A 22,136-nucleotide genomic window follows, 5' to 3' on the forward strand; every position below is an offset into this window, starting at 1 on the left:
AACGGCCCCACGCCTCTAATTCCATGAGCCATGGACTGCAACCTTTAGGACACATTTTTATAACAAGTCAATTTAAAAAAATCATTTTCAGGGACTTCCCTGGCGGCCCAGTGGTTAGGACTTCACCTTCCAAAGCAGGAGGTGCCGGTTCGTGCGATCCCTAGTGGGGGAGCTAAGATCCCACATGCCCCGTGGCCAAAATACCAAAACATAAAACAGAAGCGATATTGTAACAAATTCAATAAAGACTTTTAAAATGGTCCGCATCAAAAAAAATCTTTAAAAAATCATTTTCCAACACAGATAAGAACATGATTTCTAGAGTTTAAAAGGCAGCTAACATAGCAGAAAGGTCAACCTAAAGAATGAAAAGACATTTTCTGACTTTGTATTATACCTAAATAGCCTTCCTCCAAGATGGGATTCAGCTGAACATATCTGGTCTATTAAATCTAGAAATTTAATGAAAACTACATTGCATAGAAAATGACAGACACTATAAATGAAGACTATATTTTACTAGTTAAAGAAATTTTAAAGAAAGAAATTAAGCCATTCAGGAAATAGCTGTAACCTCTGCAAATAAATTTCACCCACCACATAAACCCTGTAAAGGAAAAAACATCGTACCTGATGAGATCTGGTTCTGCACCCTCGTTCTTAAAGGATGTCAGAAGTAGTCTCTCTCGAGTTACAAGATCATCCAAAAGGTTTTGTCTTCGGTCTCCTTCGAGCTGTGTTCTGCAGGCATCTCGTTAAGGTCCAAGAGCAGGTGAATTACCTCATTTGACCTATTACGTTTAGTGAGCTCTCCAAGTCAGAAAGGACTGTTACAGGCTCTGATCAATCCTACCCAGAAGAGGCCTGAACCAACCTTCTCCTGCTGCTCTAACCTCAGACCTCACTGATCCTTCCAGTAAAGGACCTGGACAGAACCATCGCAGAGGGACTTAACAAACTCTGACACAGATCCGCCACACGAGATCCTTCACTGAGAAATACAGTTGGTAAACACGATTTTCCTCCCAGCGGCCACCCCTGAAACGTCCTTCCTCTCAACAGAGCAATGTGACTCAGGGAGTCATCAGGCTTTGAGCTTTAGGTCACAGTGGTCAAGGGTTTTTCCTGGATGCTAATACCCTAAGATACTCTGCTAAAAAAGGAAAAAGAGAAAGGAAAGTTTTCTATGTTGCCCCCTTTCTTCCATGTTAATGAACACCTATTAACACACCTGGAATGTATTTTGTAAAGGGCTACTTTACGCAACAGATTTGCTCTAAAAAGCTGTTACCATCGGCTCATTAAATACATTGCATGAGCTTTAATTCTCAACAAAATCACAAAGAAATAATCATATTTTAATGTGTTAATCTACTAAGCATGCTTGACTAGGAGTCCAAAGGCCAGCTAGTCCTATTTTGATCGTTACCTATGATCCTGAACCAATTACTTCACCTTTTTGAATTTGTTTCTTCATATGGCACCCAGATAATCTCTCACACCTCCTCCGGCACAATCCATGGCCACAGTTTTCCTGGTTCCAGTAAAAGTGAGACTACTACTTTGGATTTCTGGATTTATAGATACTTGTCCTTTCAAGAGGGGATATTAAATCCTGCATTTAGGCCCCAGAAGTTTGAGAACTTGGCAGAATCAAGTAAGTTTCCCTGGGTGGGAAAACCACGGCCCAGTGAATCTACTTTTGTTGATCATTTTGAATAGAAAAAGCTGGCCAACTATTAAATAAAGCAAATAAACCCATCAAAAATGTTCCCCAGTAACAGACACTAGTTAGAAAAATCATAAATCCCCCCCAAACCAATGTAACTAAGGGGTGTTAGTGACTTTGACTACTTAAAAAATAATAATGGATACATCCTCTCAACATTCCAGAACGCCACGCTTTCCTAAGAAAAATGACTACCATCGCCTTTCCGTTTCCTGCTTGACTACAGTCATTAAGAACCCATCTTGGAAACCGTGAAGTAGCAACTGTAACTAAGAAACAGTGAGCTTAAGTCCTTCCTCTGTACTAATAAAAGGGCCAAATATTAGCCTTCTGATCAATGCAACACCAAGAATAAATATCAATGTGTTTCAAATCAGTGGCAAATTGTCAATAAAGCAGAAGCCTCTTCTATCTAAAAAAACGCTCCTGGGGGTGGGGAGAGACAGAACCTATGTCATGAATTATACAGGACAAAACTGAATTTTAATCATGGAAAACTATTAACGATATCACAATGCTGATTACCCTTGTCTTCTGTTCTACGCTCAACCTACTCTGGCAACCTGTGGTTTTGTTGGGATTTAGTTATCCAACCATCCAAGCGAGCATAAGCTGAACGATAATCCAATATTACAATTAAGCACAGATCTGACTGGCTCAGGGGTTTAAACATAAAAAGTAAAATTACATATCATTAGAAGACGACTTTGGAGAACTTTCTGATACTCTCAGAGTAAGAAAGATCTTTCTAGTCAAGAATGAAAACCCAGAGGCCATGAAGGAAACACTAAATCTGGCTCTATAAAAAATTTAAATATCTGCAAAGTAAAATTACAAGTGACAAATTAATAGTGGCAAATTTTAAAACAGCAAAGGATATAACAGGGCATAGAAAAAAGAAACAACAATAATGCCAATCAAATGAAAAAAAATGCAGTTTCACATTAGTAAAAGAAATGCAAAGTGAACCATGCTATCACTTTCACCCATCAGGTAAGAAACTACGACAGGGCGGTTCTGGAAAGGGGCAAGGAACCAAGCACTCTCAGACATCCTTGGTGGGAATGGAAATGGGTTCAACCAATTGCCCCATTGCCTTCTGTATACATAACAAAATTTAAAAGGCACGTTCTTTCAACAGGAATTTCTCCTGCAGATATATTCACATGTCTATACAAAGATGTAGGAACAAAGATGTTCACTGCAGCACTATTTATAATAGCCAAATATTGGAAACATTCTAAGGTCCGTCAATAAGGAACTAGCACACCTCTACAATGGTATGTTTTGCAGCCCCCCCAAAAAAAAGAGAGAGAGAAGAGGAAAGCTCTTTATGTATCGATGATAATGATAATTAACATTTCGGAGCACTTACTAAGTGCTACATAAGTTATGTGGTACGGAATAATCTCCAAAATAGTGTTAAACAAAAAGAAGCAGCAAACAGCTAATCAGTGAATAGTATGTTCCCACTGCATACATTAAAAAAAATCAGAGAAACATATATGTTTGTATATACACTTAAAATTTATGGAAGGATACAGAAAGAGTTGCCTCTAAGGAAAGGGAACTGGGGATTCAGGGTGTAAGGGAGACTTACTTCCCATCCAATATTGTTTTGGACTGTTTGACTCTATCAAATGCTAATTAACAAAAAATTTCAGAACCAAACGTATAATATGATCCCTCGGTAGTCAAAAGCATTTTATATTTACACGTGTATATATTTGTTCATGCCTAGAAAAGTCTGTGATGGCAGGTACCAACCATTAACACATTAACTATGAAAGAATGAGCTGGAATAGGATGGGGATGGGGAAGAGAGAGAAGAGTCATTGGTTAAAAATAAGAACTATAGGGCTTCCCTGGTGGCGCAGTGGTTGAGAGTCTGCCTGCCGATGCAGGGGACATGGGTTCATGCCCCTGTCCGGGAAGATCCCACATGCCGCGGAGCGGCTGGGCCCGTGAGCCATGGCCGCTGAGCCTGCGCGTCCGGAGCCTGTGCTCCGCAACGGGAGAGACCACAACAGTGAGAGGCCCGCGTACCGCAAAAAAATAAAATAAAATAAGAACTATACAGGTAGAAAGTACTTTTTTAATAAAAACAATAAAGGCAAGTTTTAAATTTAGCAAATATTAGATATAAACTAGTTGAGAATAAATTAACAAAGAACATCAATTTTAGGAGCAATAAAACTTGGTGATTATGTTTTGAAGATTAGTAAGTGAAGAACAGAATCACAGACAGCTGATGCTAGGAGAGGCATATCCAAGTCTCTTGTTCTTCTGACCAGGAAACCAGGGCCCTGGGCAGCTGGTAATGACAATAGTGGGCTAGAGCCCAGCTCTTTCCAGTCTAAGTCAGGGCTTTCCTACCACCTCATGTGGGGCTTGACCACCAAACGTTCCAGGGGCTCCTCCACCCTGAGGCCCCCAGTACTGCTCACTTAACTTTGCCACTTCTTAGCATCCTGTTAATAACAATACTGGTAATATTAATTCAGAATATTCCCAGAGACTCCCTGTAAATCCGGGACAACTGGAAAACTGTCCAGTTAGGAACACTCACTCTACCTCTTTGTTCTGTTTTTATTTTAACCTATTAAGAGAACAGAGCATAAGGAGATGGGGGGGAGGGTAGAGGAGGTTGAAGAGAATAGATGCACAGCCCTTCTGCATAGCACACTTACTATACAGAAGTTGTTGTTAACGAGAGGTCAAAGAATCGTCTAGGCAGTGGTGACACTGCATGGATGTGGTCTCATGGTAGTTGGGGGAAGCGACGACAGGGTAAGGAAGGACAAGTAGAACACAGGGCACACAGTCAGTGGCCAGACTGGGACCTCCTCTTCCACCAACGTGGTAAATAACCAAGGAAGAAGGTCAGAGAACAGACAAATAAGGAAACAGAAGAGCTAGCTACCATGGTACTTTTTCATCAGCTAGGCTGACGTTACATGTAATTATAACCAGTTCATGGCAATGCAACGCTGCAAATGAAACTGGGTCCTGATTTCGTATCACCAATACCCATGACCAACGAGCCTCAGCCCATTTTCTCTGCTATAACCTGGGAAGCACTTCCAACCTACGATGGAGTGGGCTGAAGATGGTGCTGGACCCAGGGGATGCCCCACCCCCACTCTAGCTCCTGGAGTTTCTCCTTATTTGGTAGAAGGCTTAAGAATTTAGGCAAGTCTTACGTGCAAATTAATTGCTCTGCAGAAGCATAATTACTTCCCACTGCCGCAAGAAGGACTGCACAGAGACAGTTTAAGGCCCAGAGGCCAGACGATTTTTCTGGCTCACATAGTACTTCATCCCTTTCATTTTACTATTTTCTTTTTAAGTTAACAAACTCTGCTGAATATCTATTATGTACCTTATCTTCCTCAAAGCACTGATCATATTTTGCAATCTTAATACTATCACTATCTGTGTGCTTTGATATACCCTTCTTACTTGATTATAAACTCCATAAAAGGACTACCTGTAAATTCTCCAAGATGGCTGTAATTTTAACAATGATAAAACAGTAAGTAGCAGCTAATCCTCGAGGAGGGCTTACTTTATGTGAAACACCTTCTATGCATATAATTTAATCCTCCCAATAATCCCGTAAGCCGGGTGTACTTTGATTATCCCTATTTCACAAATGAGAAAACAGGCACAAAGAAGTAACTTGCCCACAAAGGGTTAATAACTATCTTTTATTTAACACCCACAATTATGGGGGTGGCTTGTCCTGTGAGATGCTTTAAATATATTTTCTTCAACTTTCACAACAACCTGCAAAACAAGTATGATTATTCCTACTCTACAGATTAATGAAACTAAGGTCAAGAAAGGCTACGTTGCTCTCTGGCCTTGGGGAAGTGATGGAGCTGGTCTTCCACCTCAGTTCTGTCTGGCTCCAAAGCCAATGTTGTTCCCAGTATTCCAACGGTGCCCAGACTTTTGGATTTCATGGAGCAGAAGTATTTCCAAACAAACTGCGGGGATGGTGATGGGGGGATTTACATAGACCGATTTTGCCATCTATGGACATTCCAAAACCCACAATAGACAAAACTCTCATCTACTTTTACTATCATGATGAAAAAGCAAGCAGATGTTAATACCCAAAACTAGGGAGAACCATGTAAACAGACTATAAATCAGAAAATTTCTACTGAAATAAAAATTATCTTGTCCTTATTTTTCTCACAATAGTAGACACCAGTGAAAACTGTCATGGCCAGGTGCAGTGTTTTAGAACCACTTCACCTCCACTGGAGCCCTGAGGGGCTATCCCTAAAATCTATCCAGTGAGCCTCTCCACACCTACATGTATCCAGGTTTGTTACACGGTGATTGGGGCATCTATCCTGCCATCTACCTATTTGTCTACGCATCTTTTTTTCCCCCAAAAAATACAAAGTGGAGCAGAGTTATTTATGGATTTAAAAAAATTATTTCTAGGGAATTCCCTGGTGGTCCAGTGGTTAGGACTCGGTGCTTTCGCTGCTGGGGGCCTGGGTTCAATCCCTGGTCAGGAAACTAAGATGCCACAAGATGTACGGCACGACCAAAAAATAATAATTATTACTATTTCTACAGGACTTCTCCAAAGAGAAGGCTGTAGACCAAAATACCTTTTGATACTGAACCCCTCTGTAAAGTGAGTTTTTTCAATTCTTTTTAAAGTACCAGAAGTGTTGCCTTTGAAAAACCCAACAAAAAGACAAGCTTCATTTAAAGCTAATTCTAAGAATAATTTTAGCATTACCTGAAATTTCCTGTGCGCCCTCCTGTAAACCCACCTTTTCTCAGCTGGTGAGGCCATTATAATCCCCATCTCCAAGAAGCACCGTGAACAGAAGTTAATGTATTTCAGCAATTTTCAACTCTCTGGCTGCAGGACTTTCAATTATGAATTGCAAGTTAACCAATTCGAAAGCACGCCACTTTCATTTTAATTTCACATTTATTCTTGCTAGAGAAAAATACTTTTTCAGGAAAGAGCAGTAACATCTTAGGCCTAACCTCCCAGAATGTAACTGTTTGGAAGGCATTTTCATAGGACTTATCTTTCTGGCAACTCCTAGTGTTCTCTGGAAAACTTCACGAATGCAGAAAGACATAAATTTATTAAGTAAGGTACCATAAACTCAACTACCCAACACAGTAAGGAAATGTGGCTTTCAAATATTCACGTTAAAAAAGTCACCCAACATTAATTATGCCTCAAGAAAAAGGATTAAAAAGTCACTCTCCCGGCGATTTATGGACACAAATTTTTCTAAGAATTACAACATCATAAAGTATACCTAATAAACCACGGTGAAGACTGTTTAATCTTTCTGATGATTAAGAAGGGTCTTGAGGATCTGCATTATAAACAAGATTTGTCTTGGCGTTACAGCAACAGGCCAAGCAATAGGGAACTCTAGTTGAAGACAGGCCACGTGACAGTGGACTGTATTCTATCACTAAAGTAGAATTCAGCTTTTAAACAAGTGGCTTTGGCTTCAGACAGCCCTGCGTTGGAATCCCAGCTTTCCATTTCTTAGCAGTGGGGTCTGGGCAAGTTACTTAAGCTCTTAAATATTCTTCTCCTCGGTGTGAAAAAATTCCTCTGCTGGAATGCTGTCCTTTCTTTCCAACTTCATCAGTGACTCGAGGTGCAAGTTTGCCTTGGCCTCAATACCTCTTTTGTAAAGAAGGTTCAGCTGCCCCCTTTCCATTCTATCTAAGAAATGGTCTCCCTGAAAATACAGAGGTTTATGAGCGCCCCCATGGGGTGGATTATCTGAATTCCATCCCTAATTTCGGTTGCAGTTGCAGTAGAAATAGACCCAATTATTTGAAAAAAATAATTCGATTTTAAAGAAAGCTGTTATATTCCAGACGAGCTTTTGATTTCTCCTGGGAAATTCTAAATTATTCCATGATGGTCCTTAAATATCTTCATAAATATTTCATATTTTCAGAGTATTTAATAACTGGTGTTTTCAAATGCCTGGTGTTTCATTCAGCAAATTCTGAGATCACCACAAAACCAGAGTCTATGAGATTTCAAAATATGGTCAGACTGCAAGCATTTAGAAAAACAAAGTCAATTATTACTGTGGCGTGCTTGGTACACCCCATAATTAATAACTAGCAGAAATTATTAATAGAAAAAAGTAAAAGTTATCAATTTACACCTTCTTGTCCTATAGGTTTAGCACATAAACATTGTAAGATGAATAAAAATCAGTTACCTATCAGCAAATAAAGTTATTAATATTACACTGGGAAACAATATTTAACTACGTTTCTAATACATGTGATTTACGTAATATTAAAATGAGTTTACACACCTTGATCCCATGTGCAGAATTCCAAGTACTTAGTACTGAAAGTGGAGAACACAGCTCTGCCAACTTGAGGTCTATATATTAAGACTTGTGCATTTTGATAAAATAAAAACTTATATAACAGACCGTGCAGTAACAAATGATGCCAGATGGAGGGTGAAGTTACAAACTAAACACATCAGAATATTCCAACTGTGTTAAAAATACGGGCCCAATTGTTTACTGAAATTAAACTTATATTTAAAACCTTAGTGTTTTAATAAGTGCACACTGGAAATCATACAACTATCTAAACCAGCCTCCCTGGTGACATACAGTGGTGATACTTGGGAGAAAAATATTTTTAAAACATCTTCTATTGTTTTATCTAAAAAGCTATATTCCTACATTTTCCCATGTTTAAAATTGGGCATTAATAACCACTTCCCGAGATACCAAAGTTTGGTACAAACTAAAGACAATGGAAAGGAATGGTAAGAGAGGACCAGTTTGAGGTCAGTTTTAAACTCAGATTTAAAGGATTCGTTTACGTAACAGGTCAAGTGTATTTTCCTAAATCGATCAGATTATGAATTTCTAAAAAAAAAAAAAAGAAAGAAAGAAAGAAACTATTTTGGGGAGTTCCCTGGAGGTCCAATGGTTAGGACTCGGCACTTTCACTGCCGGGGCCCAGGTCGGATCCCTGGTTAGGGAACTAAGATCCCACAAGCCACTGCATGGCGCGGCCGAAAAAAAAGAAAGAAATATCTTAATTCTTGACACTGTTGGTGGGAGGCTGAGGTGATGACATAACTTGCTTCAGGCAAGTGTCTCCCACCCCACAAAACTCCCAAAACAGGGGTACTGTCTGGACCTCTAAAACAATAAGGCAAAGAAGTCACATCTCAATAATCTACATAATTGGGGGAAAAAATGCATCGTTTCTACTGGTACTGGCCTCTCAGAAAAGAAAACGGATCGTTCAAAACTCTGGGAACTACAGAAGCCGAATCACAACTCGAGGGTGTCATGGAAGTTCTCCTGCTGGACCACCTTCAAGGCAGTCTAGACAGGTAGCAACATGGGGCTCAGTGTAAATACAGCACTGACAGAAAGCACGAGCTTCCTGCACTATTAAGGTTACACCCAACTAAGTTAACTCCTGCCGCGTGTCTTGCTTCGCCAGCATATTCACTGTAAAACATGTAACAGACGCTTAAAATAGAAATTGAGATTATAGGCAATATTTTGGAAACCAGGTCTTCCTCAAGCTGTGGAAAAATCTGGGTGGCCCAGATTCCTTCCTTTCTTAAAATAAGACTGCTTGTCCTCCCACTCTAGCAAGAGGTGGAAATGTTTACATGGATACATCTGATGTGTTGACACAGCTCTTAGCAATAAGTCCTTCAAAAGGGCGATCTTTTCCTTCAGTTTCTGCAACAAAGCTCTGATTGTCACGGTAAGCTGAAAAGAAAAGAACACAGCCTGAGAATGCTGGTCCAGAGGTGTGAGGTCTCTTAAAAATATCATGTAAACGCTGCTTTACAAACTATGATTCAATCAAGGAAGGGCTGCCACGACAACCTCAGGGCTGTACAGAATCTTAACAGTCACCTGGGCCAGCCACCCACCTAATGCTCACACCCAGCCTTATGACCTGACCAGCTGGTAAGCCGGTCCATACCTGAACCCTGACATTGACTGGAAACTGTCACTTTGCTCTCACGATCAGCTGAATTCTGTCCCTTGAGCATCTACCCTCGGATCCTATTTGTCTACCTCGGAGCCACGCAGGAAACCACATGTCCCCAGTCTTTGTTCACCAGCAAAAGCCCCACGGTTCCCTCAACCATGCTGCACAGAACAAGACGTCAAGTCCCACTGCCATCCCGGCCACACCTCCCTAAACACACGGGTACACTTACAACCCATTAAAAGTTTTATAGCAGGGTGTCCTTTTTATACAAGAGGAGTGTTGACCACATGGGACTCTTTTTCCAGGAGGTGTGAATTTTCTCCAATTTACAAACCCAGAGTAAAGTTTTGTTTGTGACTCTAAGTGCTGCCTTAAAGGATGGTGGAGAGGTGGGGAGGAAGCCTCTTAGGAATTTAAAAATATGAAAAATAGAATCGCCCGTGTAAAGTAAACATAGTCAAGCACGGATATAATTGGAGATTTGTTTAAAAAGGCACTCTGACAAGTTTGCTACCTTGTTAAAAGAAGCAATTATACAACTGCAGTGGAAGCAGGGGCTCTCTCCTTAGATTAGCAAGGGTCACATAAGGAAAATACAGCACAACAGCAGAGGCTGGCCAAGGGCTACACACATCAAACAACCCTCAAAGGTATTAGCGGCCAAGAAAAATCTCACCTTAACTATTCTAATACCTCTGGGAACCACAGAAAAACCACCCACAACGTTTATGGGGAAACGCCAAGGAAAGAAGATCCCTCCTCATTCAAGAAGTAAAGAGCAAAACAAACAAACAAATGACAAAAGAACAACAAACACACACACACACATACCAGGTCTAAGAAGAATCTACGAAATTAAAGATCAAAAGCATTCAACAGATGAAAGAATATGTAGCCATTAAAAAGTATGACTGGGGACCTCCCTGGCGGTCCAGTGGTTGACACTCCATGCCTTCAATGCAGAAGGCGCTGGTTCAATCCTTGGTAGAGGAACTAAGATCCCACATGCGGCGCAGCATGGCCAAAAAAAAAAGTATGACTGAAATCTGTATTTGTTAACATAGAAAGATACCCATCATAATTTACTAAAAGAAAAAGAAATCAAGTCATAAAAAGAAGTGTCATCCACATAGAGAAAAAACAACCCAGGACCTAAAGACATCAAAACATCAAGGGTAGTTATCTCTAAGTAGTGGGATTTCTTAATATTTTATAAGAAAACTATTACTTTCATAATCAGAAGAAATGTCCCATTATGATAATTTAACAGAAGCATTCCAAAGCACAGAAAAGGATGGAAAGCCTAATTCATATTTTAAGCTAACACAACCCTGGTAACAAGCGCTGACAGAGATAACAGAAAAAAAGAAAATACTTGCCAATCTCCCTTAAGGATTATAAATGTAAAAGTCTTTAAAAAATTTTAGCAAAGCAAATTCAGAATTACATTAAAAATGACAATATACCATCACCAAGTAGAATTTATCTGAGTAATTTAAGAATAGTTTGATGTTAGAAAATCTAATAATAAAGCTAACAGTGTTAATTACTAAAAACAGACTAAACATATGATTAACACAGCATGGGAGAAATTAATTAAAAAAAAAACAAAGGAAACTAAAAATCAGTCAGTGCTGCCTGAACTACAATATTTAACTTTGGTCTAGAAGTTCTAACCAACATGATAAGACAAGTTAAAGAAATACATAAGGGCTGGAAAGAAGGAAATGAAATTATCATTATTTGCAGACTGATAACAGTCTGTTTGGGAAAGTTAAGAGGATCACCTAAAAGATGACTAGAAACAGATAAAGAATTCAGGATGGTGATCAATCACAAAATGAAAAAAACTGAGGACATTCCTAAATTCAAGTAATAGGGACAACTTTTAAAAATTATTTTAAAACATCATTAACAATATCAACAAAATCTAAAAAATATCTAGCACAGTGCCTGGTGTATAGTAACTGCGGGAAATACTGCTGATGGAATGAGTGAAAGGAAACACTCAATACTGCAAAAATGTAAATGCTCCCCAGTTTAGTCTATAAATATACTACACATCTACCCGAAATCCTATTTGGAGTCCTTTTATTGGAGAGGAGATGGTAACTGAGGCACAGCACAAAATTCTTTTTTTTTTTTTTTTTTTGCGGTATGCGGGCCTCTCACTGTTGCGGCCTCTCCCGTTGCGGAGCACAGGCTCCAGACGCACAGGCTCAGCGGCCATGGCTCACGGGCCCAGCCGCTCCGCGGCATGTGGGATCTTCCCGGACCGGGGCACGAACCCGTGTCCCCTGCATCGGCAGGCGGACTCTCAACCACTGCGCCACCAGGGAAGCCCCCCAAAATTCTTTTTAATAAAGCTATGCAAAATTGCTCTAAAAGGAGGATAAATGAAGGGAAATATAGAAAGATCACAGATATGTGTAACTAAGGGGGCCTTAAACCATTAGATATTAAATCTTTACAAAAAACTACAAGAGTATGATGCTGGCAGTTACCAATGGCTTCGTTAGTGCAACAGAACAGAAGGTCCAGAAACAGTGCAGTTGTGTAAGAACTTAGTGAATGAAATATGGACTATTTCATATTTGGGGGGGATTAATAATTTAGCAAATGGGAAAAAATTAGATGCGAAAGGCCTTTCTAAGCAGTATCTCCCCTTCTATAAGAAAAGGCCATAAATAAAAATAGTGACAATTTCAAATAAAATTTTTAAAAAGTGTATACATATATTTTAAAGTCATTTATAAAATCAAAATCCAAATTAATAGAAAAAATATTTGCACCAAATATGCCAGATCAAAGCTTAATCAAAGCTTAGTTAACATATATATAAGGAACACTTGGAAATTAAGAAATAATAAGGTAGGTTAAAGACATGTATATAACAGGCAATTCATAAAGGAAGAAATACAAACATCCAATTAATATATGAAAAGATGTTCAATGGCATAAGTGATTTTAAGAATGCATATTGGGCTTCCCTGGTGGCGCAGTGGTTGAGAGTCTGCCTGCCGATGCAGGGTACACGGGTTCGTGCCCCGGTCCGGGAAGATCCCACATGCCACGGAGCGGCTGGGCCCGTGAGCCATGGCCGCTGAGCCTGCGCATCCGGAGCCTGTGCTCCGCAACGGGAGAGGCCACAACAGTGAGAGGCCCACGTACGGCAAAAAAAAAAAGAAAGAAAAAAGAAATATCAAATCACTACGCTGTATACCCAAAACTAATATAATATTGTAAGTCAATTATGCTTCAATTAAAAAAATGAAGACAATAAAACTACACTAAAATATTTTATCTTACTTATCAGGTTGGCAAAAATTCAGAAAATTGACAGCGCCCTCTGCTGGCCAGGCTGTGAAGTCAAAGGTGACAACTCCTGTGGAGGGGAATTTGGCAACAGGTAAAAAAAAAAATCACATATGCCCTGGTTCTGAGAATTCACCCTTAAAAGAACCTCCACAAATACAAATACAAAAAAAAAAAAATCACAAAGCTATTTATTGCAGCATTATTCATAACAGCAAAAGACTGGAAACACTCTAAATGCCCATTCTTAGGAGACAGGTTAATGAACTAGGGTATACACAATAGAGGACTATAAGACCCTAAGAAAAACTGAGAAGATCTCAGTGCATTAATATCTCTATCATATATTATCAAGTGAGAAGAGCAAGATACAAAAGAGTAACTTTTGTGTCAAAGGAACAGAAATGAGAATACACACACACACACAAACACACACACACACCTGAATGCTTATTTCTGCAAGAAGTCACACAGGAAGAATAAATGAGAAATGAATTTTAAAAAAAGGTTACCTCTAAGAAGCAGGTGAAGAAGGCATGGAAAAGAGTGGGATGGGGACAAGACTTTGAGTATACCTTTGTATATAATATTGACTTTTGAACTATGTAAATGTTCTACATATTAAAAATTGTATCAGCAAGGGTAGGGAAGAAAAGCAAACCCTGAAAATGAATATCAATAGATACAAAGGAGAGCATAAGACACAGAAAAAAAAGAAAAAAATCTAATAGCTTTAGAACAGAATAACCTCAGTATCCTTAGGGGGATATTCTAAATTTTAAAAAATAATAATAAAGACACAAACTCAAACTTTACTTATTGTCTGTAGTGGCCCTTGTGTAATGATTCTGAAACTACTTTCTATAAACTCTCTAAGAGAGACCAAATGAGCAAAAACATATCAATGCTTCTGGAAACCTGGGTTCTCACTGCGGGAGAAGGAAGGAAAATACTAATTTAGAATGGGGAAGTTACAAAGAAACCTGTGAATGTTGGATTAGAATCAAAAGTATTGGCATGGACTCATGGTTTTCTAAAAACCATATTTCCTCGCCAAATCCCACCATTGTTTCTTACAGCCCACAAGCGAAGGATGATTTTTTACATTTTTAAATGTAAAATGTAAAAAACCAAAAAAGTCTATTATCAATTTGTCGAGAATGGGTACTCATAGAGGTGAGAACTTGGCCTCTTGTCCTGCAAAGCCTGACAGATTTACCATCTGGGGGAAAGTGTACCAACCTTGGAACTACACTATGAAATTGTCAGAAACTTTTTAAGGTAAAGTAGGAGAAATTATAGAGATGTCATGCTTCATTTAGTCCTAGTGATTAAATAACTATTAACTGATTGGTTGTAATGTCAATTCGACATGTGTAAGCATAAAGGCCATTATACATACACACACACATACACACAGAGTCAGAAAGGGGAGGGTTTTCAGACCTCAGAGCTCAAACAAATCATTTGAAGTACTCATTCCTGGTCTTACCTTGGTTGTATTTTCACCATTTCTTTCATACTGATTTCGTTGTTGAATTTTCTCAGCGATCTCTTGTGCAATTTGGCAGGTAGAATCGTAGGTGGAGAACCTGCATCAAAGTCATAAAGGGAGAAAAATGTTGAAGGTTCTTTAAAGGAAATTTCTGCATAATCTAAGTTTCAGTTTGTAATTCTAGTCACAAATGCAAACAGAAAGGGAGGATGATAATTGTAACAGTAATGGCAACAGGGGTTGAATGGTACTTAGTACAGGCTGGGCTCAATTCTCAAAGCTTCCTTTGTAATAACTCACTTAATCCACATAAGAACACTGGGAGGTGGGTCACCATCCCCATCATACACGTGAGAAAATCAGGCACAAAAAGGTAGAGAGACTCGTCCTATGGGTACCACCAGCTGCAAACCAAGGCTGCCTGGCCCTGAGCCTCTGCTCCTAGCCACTGTGTTATCTGACCGCTGATAAAGCATACAGATTCGTTCATTCACAGAACATTCAGCAAACATTTCTAGAGGGCCGCCTCTGTGTTGAGCACTGCTCCAGGCACTGGAGAATAGAGCAGGGAACAAAATGGACGAAGTCCCTGCTTTCAAGGAGTTTAGCGAAGGGAGAAAGGCATCAAACAAACCACAACAGAGTATGTCAGGTGTTGCTATGGGCTAAGAAGGAAAATAAAGCAGGATAAAGGGATGGAGAGTGACAGGCCAGGTGAGCAGCTATTTGGGGAAGAGCTACACAGATCAGCAGGTAACACGATGCTCTGGGGTCAAAGGACACACACCCACCTGACACCTAAGCTTACCAGAATTCTCTCAAAGCAGGTCCTGAGCTTCTATTTGTTATTCAACAGTGTTAGGGGTTTTGAAGGATTCACAATCAATCCCCAATAGTCCCTTATTTTTTCCTTCGCTTACAGCCTTTTTACTTTTTATCTGTTTTACAGAAAATACTTAAGTGTGTACACATATTTCATCTCTCCTAAAGGGCAGGGACTATGAATATACGACGAACCTATTTTCCAGGAGTTCCCAGTAAAAAATATTAAAATCTGCTGTTTAACCTAATGTTAAACACCAAGGGGGGAAAGCCACGGGGGGTGGGGTGGGGATGGTGGTGTGCTGAACTGGGCGACTGGGAATGACATGTACGCACTGATGTGTATAAAACTGATGACTAATAACAACGTGCTGTATAAAAAAATAAATAAAATTAAATTTAAAAATTAAAAAAAAAACGAACACCAAACTTTCTTTGGGTTATCTGTATGGAAATATGTGAATATAAATGTTTCAGACATTACATGAAATTCCTAAAAATCTTATATGTTCTGGTATAATGTTGTAAGTCACAATTCTAGTTGTTACTTTAAAATGTATATCTCAGAAATAACTAAATTTCCTTGTCAATTGCATTATTATGAACTTTCATCAAATCTTTAACCGTGGTCATTTTTAAGTCTTTTGTCATTGACAGACAGTTCTGGGTGTACTCTGATGCTTTTGCAAAAATGTTCCTATAAAAGGGTTTCATCTTCAAGGAATTCATGGAAAAGACTCTGACAAGTACAGGTTTCTGGTAACTGACTGCTGCTGAACTGAATGAATAAGCGTTTTCAGAACTCTAATGGAAAACTGGTGAACTCATAAAAGTGCTAACAAAAGATCAAGATGAAAAAAAATTAATGACATGGGACTGAGGGAACTGATGGGGATGATTATAATTTTTGTGACTTTCTGTTTGAATAAAAAAAAAGTTATGTAAATTTATGTAAAAAGAACTTAATGCAAAACAATGCCACTCTTCTCACTTATTTTCTCTTGTTTTGGAAAATATAGATATTTTCTGTTAAAAACATGATTTATACTGAATGTAATAGGTTGATTATTGTTATTATAAATGAATTAATAAATATTTTTAAGTTTCAAAAAAATATTAAAATCTGTTTAACCTAATGTTCCAATTTTTGTCTGAAAAAATAAGCAATCCATTTCTTAAAATCTCTGAATTCCCACATATCACTTGAACAATGAGGGGACCTGGCACATGTCTCTGAATGAAGGAAAAATAAACAATCTCCAGTCGTTTCCCTTACGAGTCTTACTACAGTAATTACAGCTATGGCTAACAACTGAGTACCTGATCTGGCCCAGGTCCTATGCTAAGAGCTGTACATTTTAAATTTAGTAAGGATCCAATGTGGTAGTGTAACCGAGCAGGACCCTATGGGGCCTTCCTGGAACAGACCCCCATCCCCTTGTCCTCCTCCTGCCTCTCGTCTATAGAAAAGCTTTGGTCTCCTAGGGCTTCCCTGAGTTCCAAAGAGTAAATTTAATCAGAGGTGAGAAGCAGGAAAACAGTCAAGCAAAACAAAATAATAATAGTTTAGCCATTAAAGTCAAGAACCTTTGGTTACTCCTCAAGGACTGTAGATAATATTCTGAGCCATGTCCTCTGAGCTTCTTTGCAGATACCGAAACCCCCGCCGGGTGGGAGAGGTTAACTGCGTGCTGCCCAAAAGGCACGTAGACCCCAGACCAGCTGGAACCAGAAAGTGACTCCCAATTACCCCTCCACCAACCAATCAGAAGAGTGTCCACGAGCTGATCACGACCCCGCAACGCCCCTCCCTCACCCTCTCTTTTTTTTTTTTTTTTTTGCGGTACGTGGGCCTCTCACTGCTGTGGCCTCTCCCGTTGCGGAGTACAGGCTCCGGACGCGCAGGCTCAGCGGTCATGGCTCACGGGCCCAGCCGCTCCGCGGCACGTGGGATCTTCCCGGACCGGGGCACGAACCCGTGTCCCCTGCATCGGCAGGCGGACTCTCAACCACTGCGCCACCAGGGAAGCCCCCTCACCCTGTCTTTACAAACCTTTCCCCGAAGGCCGTCAGGGAATTCAGGTGTTTTAAGCACTAACACTAGACCTTGCTTGGTGCCCTGCGATAAACGCTGCACTTTCCTTCACCACAACATTGTATCAGTAGATTGGCTTTGCTGCATGCGGGCGAGTCAACCCAAGTTTGGTTCGCTAACAGTAGGATCCTTGGCAACTCACCGCTATAACCTAAAGTAGCATCTTTCATATACATATATTCATGCATACCAAAAGAGAGCAGGTGATATAAGACAACACACAATTAAGAAAGTAGGAGGGGAGACTTCCCTGTTGGTCCAGTGGTTGAGAATCCGCCTTCCAACGCAGGGGATGCCGGTGCGACCCCTGGTCAGGAAATTAAGATCCCACATGCCGTGGGGAAGCTAAGCCCGTGGGCCAACAACTAAGACCTGAGGCAGCCAAAAGTAAATACATAAATATTAAAAAAAAAAAGAAAGTAGGAGGGAGGCTGATAAGAAAAACTGGGTCCTGGTCCCAGCTTTGCCACATTTTCCTCTTTTTCCCTCCATGTTGTCATCTATGAAAAGAGGTTCTGAGGTCTGGCTCTGTGGTCCCAGACCACACGTATGAAAATCAATAACAAGGTACAACACACCTCCTGCCAAACGCGGAGTATAAATGGCGAGTGCATATTTCCGGAGTTCGGAAATGAGAGAAATTACTGTTGGCCAAGACAGATCTGATAAGGCTGGGCCAAGAGGTTACACCTTGGGCTGAACCACAAGGTCAAAGCAGGCCTCTCACTCCCACAAGAGGGAGGAGCATATTCTAGACGAGGTGAGAGGCACAGGGAACAAGCAAAGATGAAAGGGAGGGTAGGAGCCTGGCACGGTCGGCTGAGTGGTGGTCCTGGGTAGGAGGGTAAAGTATAAAATGGTACTGATGAGTTGAAGCTAGTTTCTGCAGAGCCTTGAACAGCAGGACAAGCTTTGACTTTTAGCAGAGAATCTGAGAGGTGTAGGGGATCCTTGTACACATAGAGTGAGGCCTGGAAGAGGTTACATGAAACGTTGATGCCCAAACCCCAGATGTCTTCCTCATAATCCTCACGTTTTCATTTGAGCGCTAAAGAGCATTTCTGAAGCTTTGCTACACAGTTGAATCACCAGAGAAGACTTAAAAAAAGAAAAAAATCCTGGCTCCTACCTCAGGCATCATTCTGATTGAACTGGCACGGGGTCTGACCCGGACGTGAGGAGTTGTAAAGTTCCCCAGGTGATTTCAATCTGTAGCAAAGCTTGAGAACCACTGGCCTAGCGGTAATGGGCAATCTCATGATGGAATCAAGCACACAGGTACCTAAAATACTAGTTTAGGAAAAGTAACCTGAACTCCACGTACATAAATCACTGGGGGGATGAGAGAAGAGTGGCAAGAGACCAGTAGAAGACTTCTCCAGCTATTCAACGCAGTAACCAGCCACCAATATTTACTCTCTGTAAGCCGCAAGGCTCTAAAGGATTGGGCTACGGCAGAAAAGAAAAGAAAAAAAATACTGGAGATTAGTGAACAATCTGATAGGAAGAGTGAGGAAAAAGTAGATGATTAGAGTTTTTAGGCCTAAGTGACTAAGAGGATGGTGATGCCATGACAGAGGCTGTGGAACTGGAACAGAGAGAAAAAAGTGGTAAAGCTGATTAACTTTAGCAAAGAACCCATTCAGAGACAGTCGCCACCGGCTATTTCTATTACACACTGAGCTTACCGCTGGCTTTGATATGCCATTAAAGAGTAACAGCCATATTCCATTTCTAAACAGTACAATGCTACCCAGGAGTAAAGCATCACTGAGCTATGCTGTTTCAAGAGTAGGAGAGCAAAGCTGTAGTCAAGTCTGTTTTATAGATTTTTCAAAGTCCTATTCCATACTCCTTTCTGCTCCCCTGAGCAGCAACCTACTTTGCGAGGAAGCTGACCTAGCACAGCACAGTCCCTCATTGTTTGACTTTCAACAAATGAGAAAGCTGCTGAGTCAACCTACTTGAGAGGAACAGGAAAACTTACCAGTGCTTTTTCAACATTAACTGTGGAAGAGGCCTAGGGTTCAGTGATAGCTTCTACCAACCTAAATGGATACCCTGCGGCCTCTACCTTATTTCTAACCTTTATTTCCTACCTTATGTGTAAAATGAGGGAGTTAGCTTCCCGGAAGTGGAGGGCAACTTAGCCCTTGGACCCAGTAGTTCCACTTCTAGGGAGTGAGCCAAGGAAATAAGAGATGGAACAAAAAGGCAGTCTTTGTAATTAAAAAAAAAAAACACCCAAAAAATCCCTTTTTTTTTTTCTTTTTTTTTTTGCGGTACGCGGGCCTCTCGCTGTTGTGGCCTCTCCCGTTGCGGAGCACAGGCTCCGGATGCGCAGGCTCAGAGGCCATGGCTCACGGGCCCAGCCGCTCCGCGGCATGTGGGATCCTCCCGGACTGGGGCACGAACCCGTGTCCCCTGCATCGGCAGGCAGACTCTCAACCACTGCGCCACCAGGGAAGCCCTCTAACATTTTTTAAAGGGTACAAAGAGGGGAATGATTAAATCATAGTGCATCATGGTCATTCATACGATGCACTATTAAGCACCGTTAAAATTGTGTTTTCACTGAATATTTAATGATATGGAGGAATGTTCCCTGCTTTGTAAAATATACAGGGGTGTGTGTATATCTATACACACACACATATATTATACAAAGTAATAAATTCATTGTAAAACTCAACAGTGCCAGGCTTCGCTGGTGGCGCAGTGGTTAAGAATCCGCCTGTCAATGCAGGGGACACGGGTTTGAGCCCTGGTCCGGGAAGATCCCACATGCCGCGGAGCAAATAAGCCCGTGCACCACAACTACTGAGCCTGCGCTCTAGGGCCCACGAGCCACAACTACTGAAGCCCGCGCGCCTAGAGCCCGTGCTCTGCAACAAGAGAAGCCACCGCAGTGAGAAGCCCGCGAGTAGTCCCCGCTCGCCACAACCAGAGAAAAGCCCACGCGCAGCAAAGAAGACAGAGCACAGCCAAAAATTAATTAATTAAAAAAAATCCCAATAAAGATGTTTAAAAAAAAAAAAAAATCAACAGTGGCAATTATTCCAAATGATAAGAGTTAAAGATGGGGGTTTTTTCCTCTGCAAATATTCCATATTTTCTAAATTTTCTATCAGGGTGTTAAAATTAGGTGAAAAAAAAATAGTGTTAAATCAATTAAGCCATTGGCCCAGATAATCTAGATCCCAGGTAGATTAACTTTGATTTTGCAAAGTTAATCTCTTAATATCCAGACTATCTGCAACTTAAACAATAAACTATGTTACAAGTACTAATATGACATATTCTCCAAAAGAACCGCGTTGAGCTATAGCATTTTTAATTAGTAAACAAAAAGCTCAAGTCCAATAACTTATAGGAATAGGTTCCTCGTATCAGAACTGTGTCTTTCATCATTCAGTCAGTCCTTGGGACTTAACTGTTGAATAAAAGGCCCTGATCACCTATTGTTTTACTGCAGAAGTTGCTGCCATAGAAAGTCTTCGTGGTACTAAAATACCCTATAAACGGCATAATTTCCCTCCCAGATTCCTCTAAGTTTTTTGAAGGGCCCACAAGATCTAGATGCTTGCGCCAACTGGTTACTAACTCGCTGATGACCATGAATTCTGAACCTCGGTTTCTCCACCTGGGAAATAAGAAGGTTCACCAGATACACTGGCGTTCCACAAAAAGGTCACTCCGACTTCACTTTCGCAGGAGTCCAGGGAAGCCTGCATCAGCCATCTCCACAACCACGATGGGCGGGAATCCGGGAGATGCAGCCAAGAAGGGCTAAAAGGAATGCTCAGAGATTCGGCACTGGAACTCAGCTTCCCCAGGGGTCCGCCGGGTCTTCCGCCCCGGCCACCCCTGTCAAGACCGAGGGTGTCGGGATGCGGCAGAGCCCAGCCCCTCAACCCCCGCCCCTGGCAGTAGGGGAAGGGGCCTTGCTCCCCTCCCCTTATCCCGAAAGGCCTGCAGCCCTAACGCCTAGCGACCGCCCGCTCCCCAGCAGCACGGCGGCCCCCGGGACGGTCCGCGTGCACCCTCCCTCTCCCCGGGCTCACCAAGGGTCCGGGGCCATGGTGCAGTCTCCACCCACTCCTCGGACACTTCCTGCTCGCAACAGCTGACTACGGCGGCCCGCGCGGCTCATACCCCGCGGCTCGACCCGTGCGCGACCGGAACCTGGAGTTTGCACAGTGAATATACATACCCCAAGGCCTCCAAACTGTGATGAAGAAAGGAAAGCGCTCCCCCGGGGAACTGTAGGTTGGAGCAATCGGGTCCCACTAAGAGACGCGAACAGTTGGGTGCAATTAAAATAAAATTGTTTTTGAACAAAATCTAAGCATTTTTCTCAGGTAGGTGGGAGCCCCTCAAGACCTCTAGCAGTTACTTAACATTTTATCCTGCTTAAAACAAAAACAAACAAAAAATGGATTGTGGTGATAGTTGCACAACTATATAAATTTACTAAAGCCCACTTTAAGTAAATTCTATATATAATTAATACCTCAGTATAGTTAAAAAAAACCTTTTTGTCCTGCTTCAAACAAGGGACCCAAAGAAGTATCAATTATATACCGTCTTACAGCAGCCTTCCCATCAGAGGCAATCCTTTAATTTTTAAATGCCATAAGGTGCTTGATTATATAGTTACCCCA

The 22,136-nt window shown here is 41.0% G+C and overlaps 1 protein-coding gene across 1 annotated transcript in view; it reads right to left on the minus strand.

Moving 5' to 3' along the window:
• STX8 (syntaxin 8) overlaps positions 1-21,588 on the minus strand; it is a 240,326-nt gene extending 218,738 nt beyond the window's left edge. Inside the window, exons 1-4 of the mRNA XM_065897507.1 lie at positions 21,537-21,588; positions 14,553-14,652; positions 9,419-9,513; positions 631-741 (exon numbers count right to left, since the gene is read on the minus strand). Of these exons, the coding sequence (XP_065753579.1) occupies positions 631-741; positions 9,419-9,513; positions 14,553-14,652; positions 21,537-21,553 (323 nt within the window). The 5' untranslated portion in view covers positions 21,554-21,588. The remainder of the gene's footprint in view (positions 1-630; positions 742-9,418; positions 9,514-14,552; positions 14,653-21,536) is intronic.
• Positions 21,589-22,136: the final 548 nt, after the last annotated feature.

This window comes from Phocoena phocoena, chromosome 19 (assembly GCF_963924675.1).
Source record: "Phocoena phocoena chromosome 19, mPhoPho1.1, whole genome shotgun sequence".
Classification (NCBI taxonomy): domain Eukaryota; kingdom Metazoa; phylum Chordata; class Mammalia; order Artiodactyla; family Phocoenidae; genus Phocoena; species Phocoena phocoena.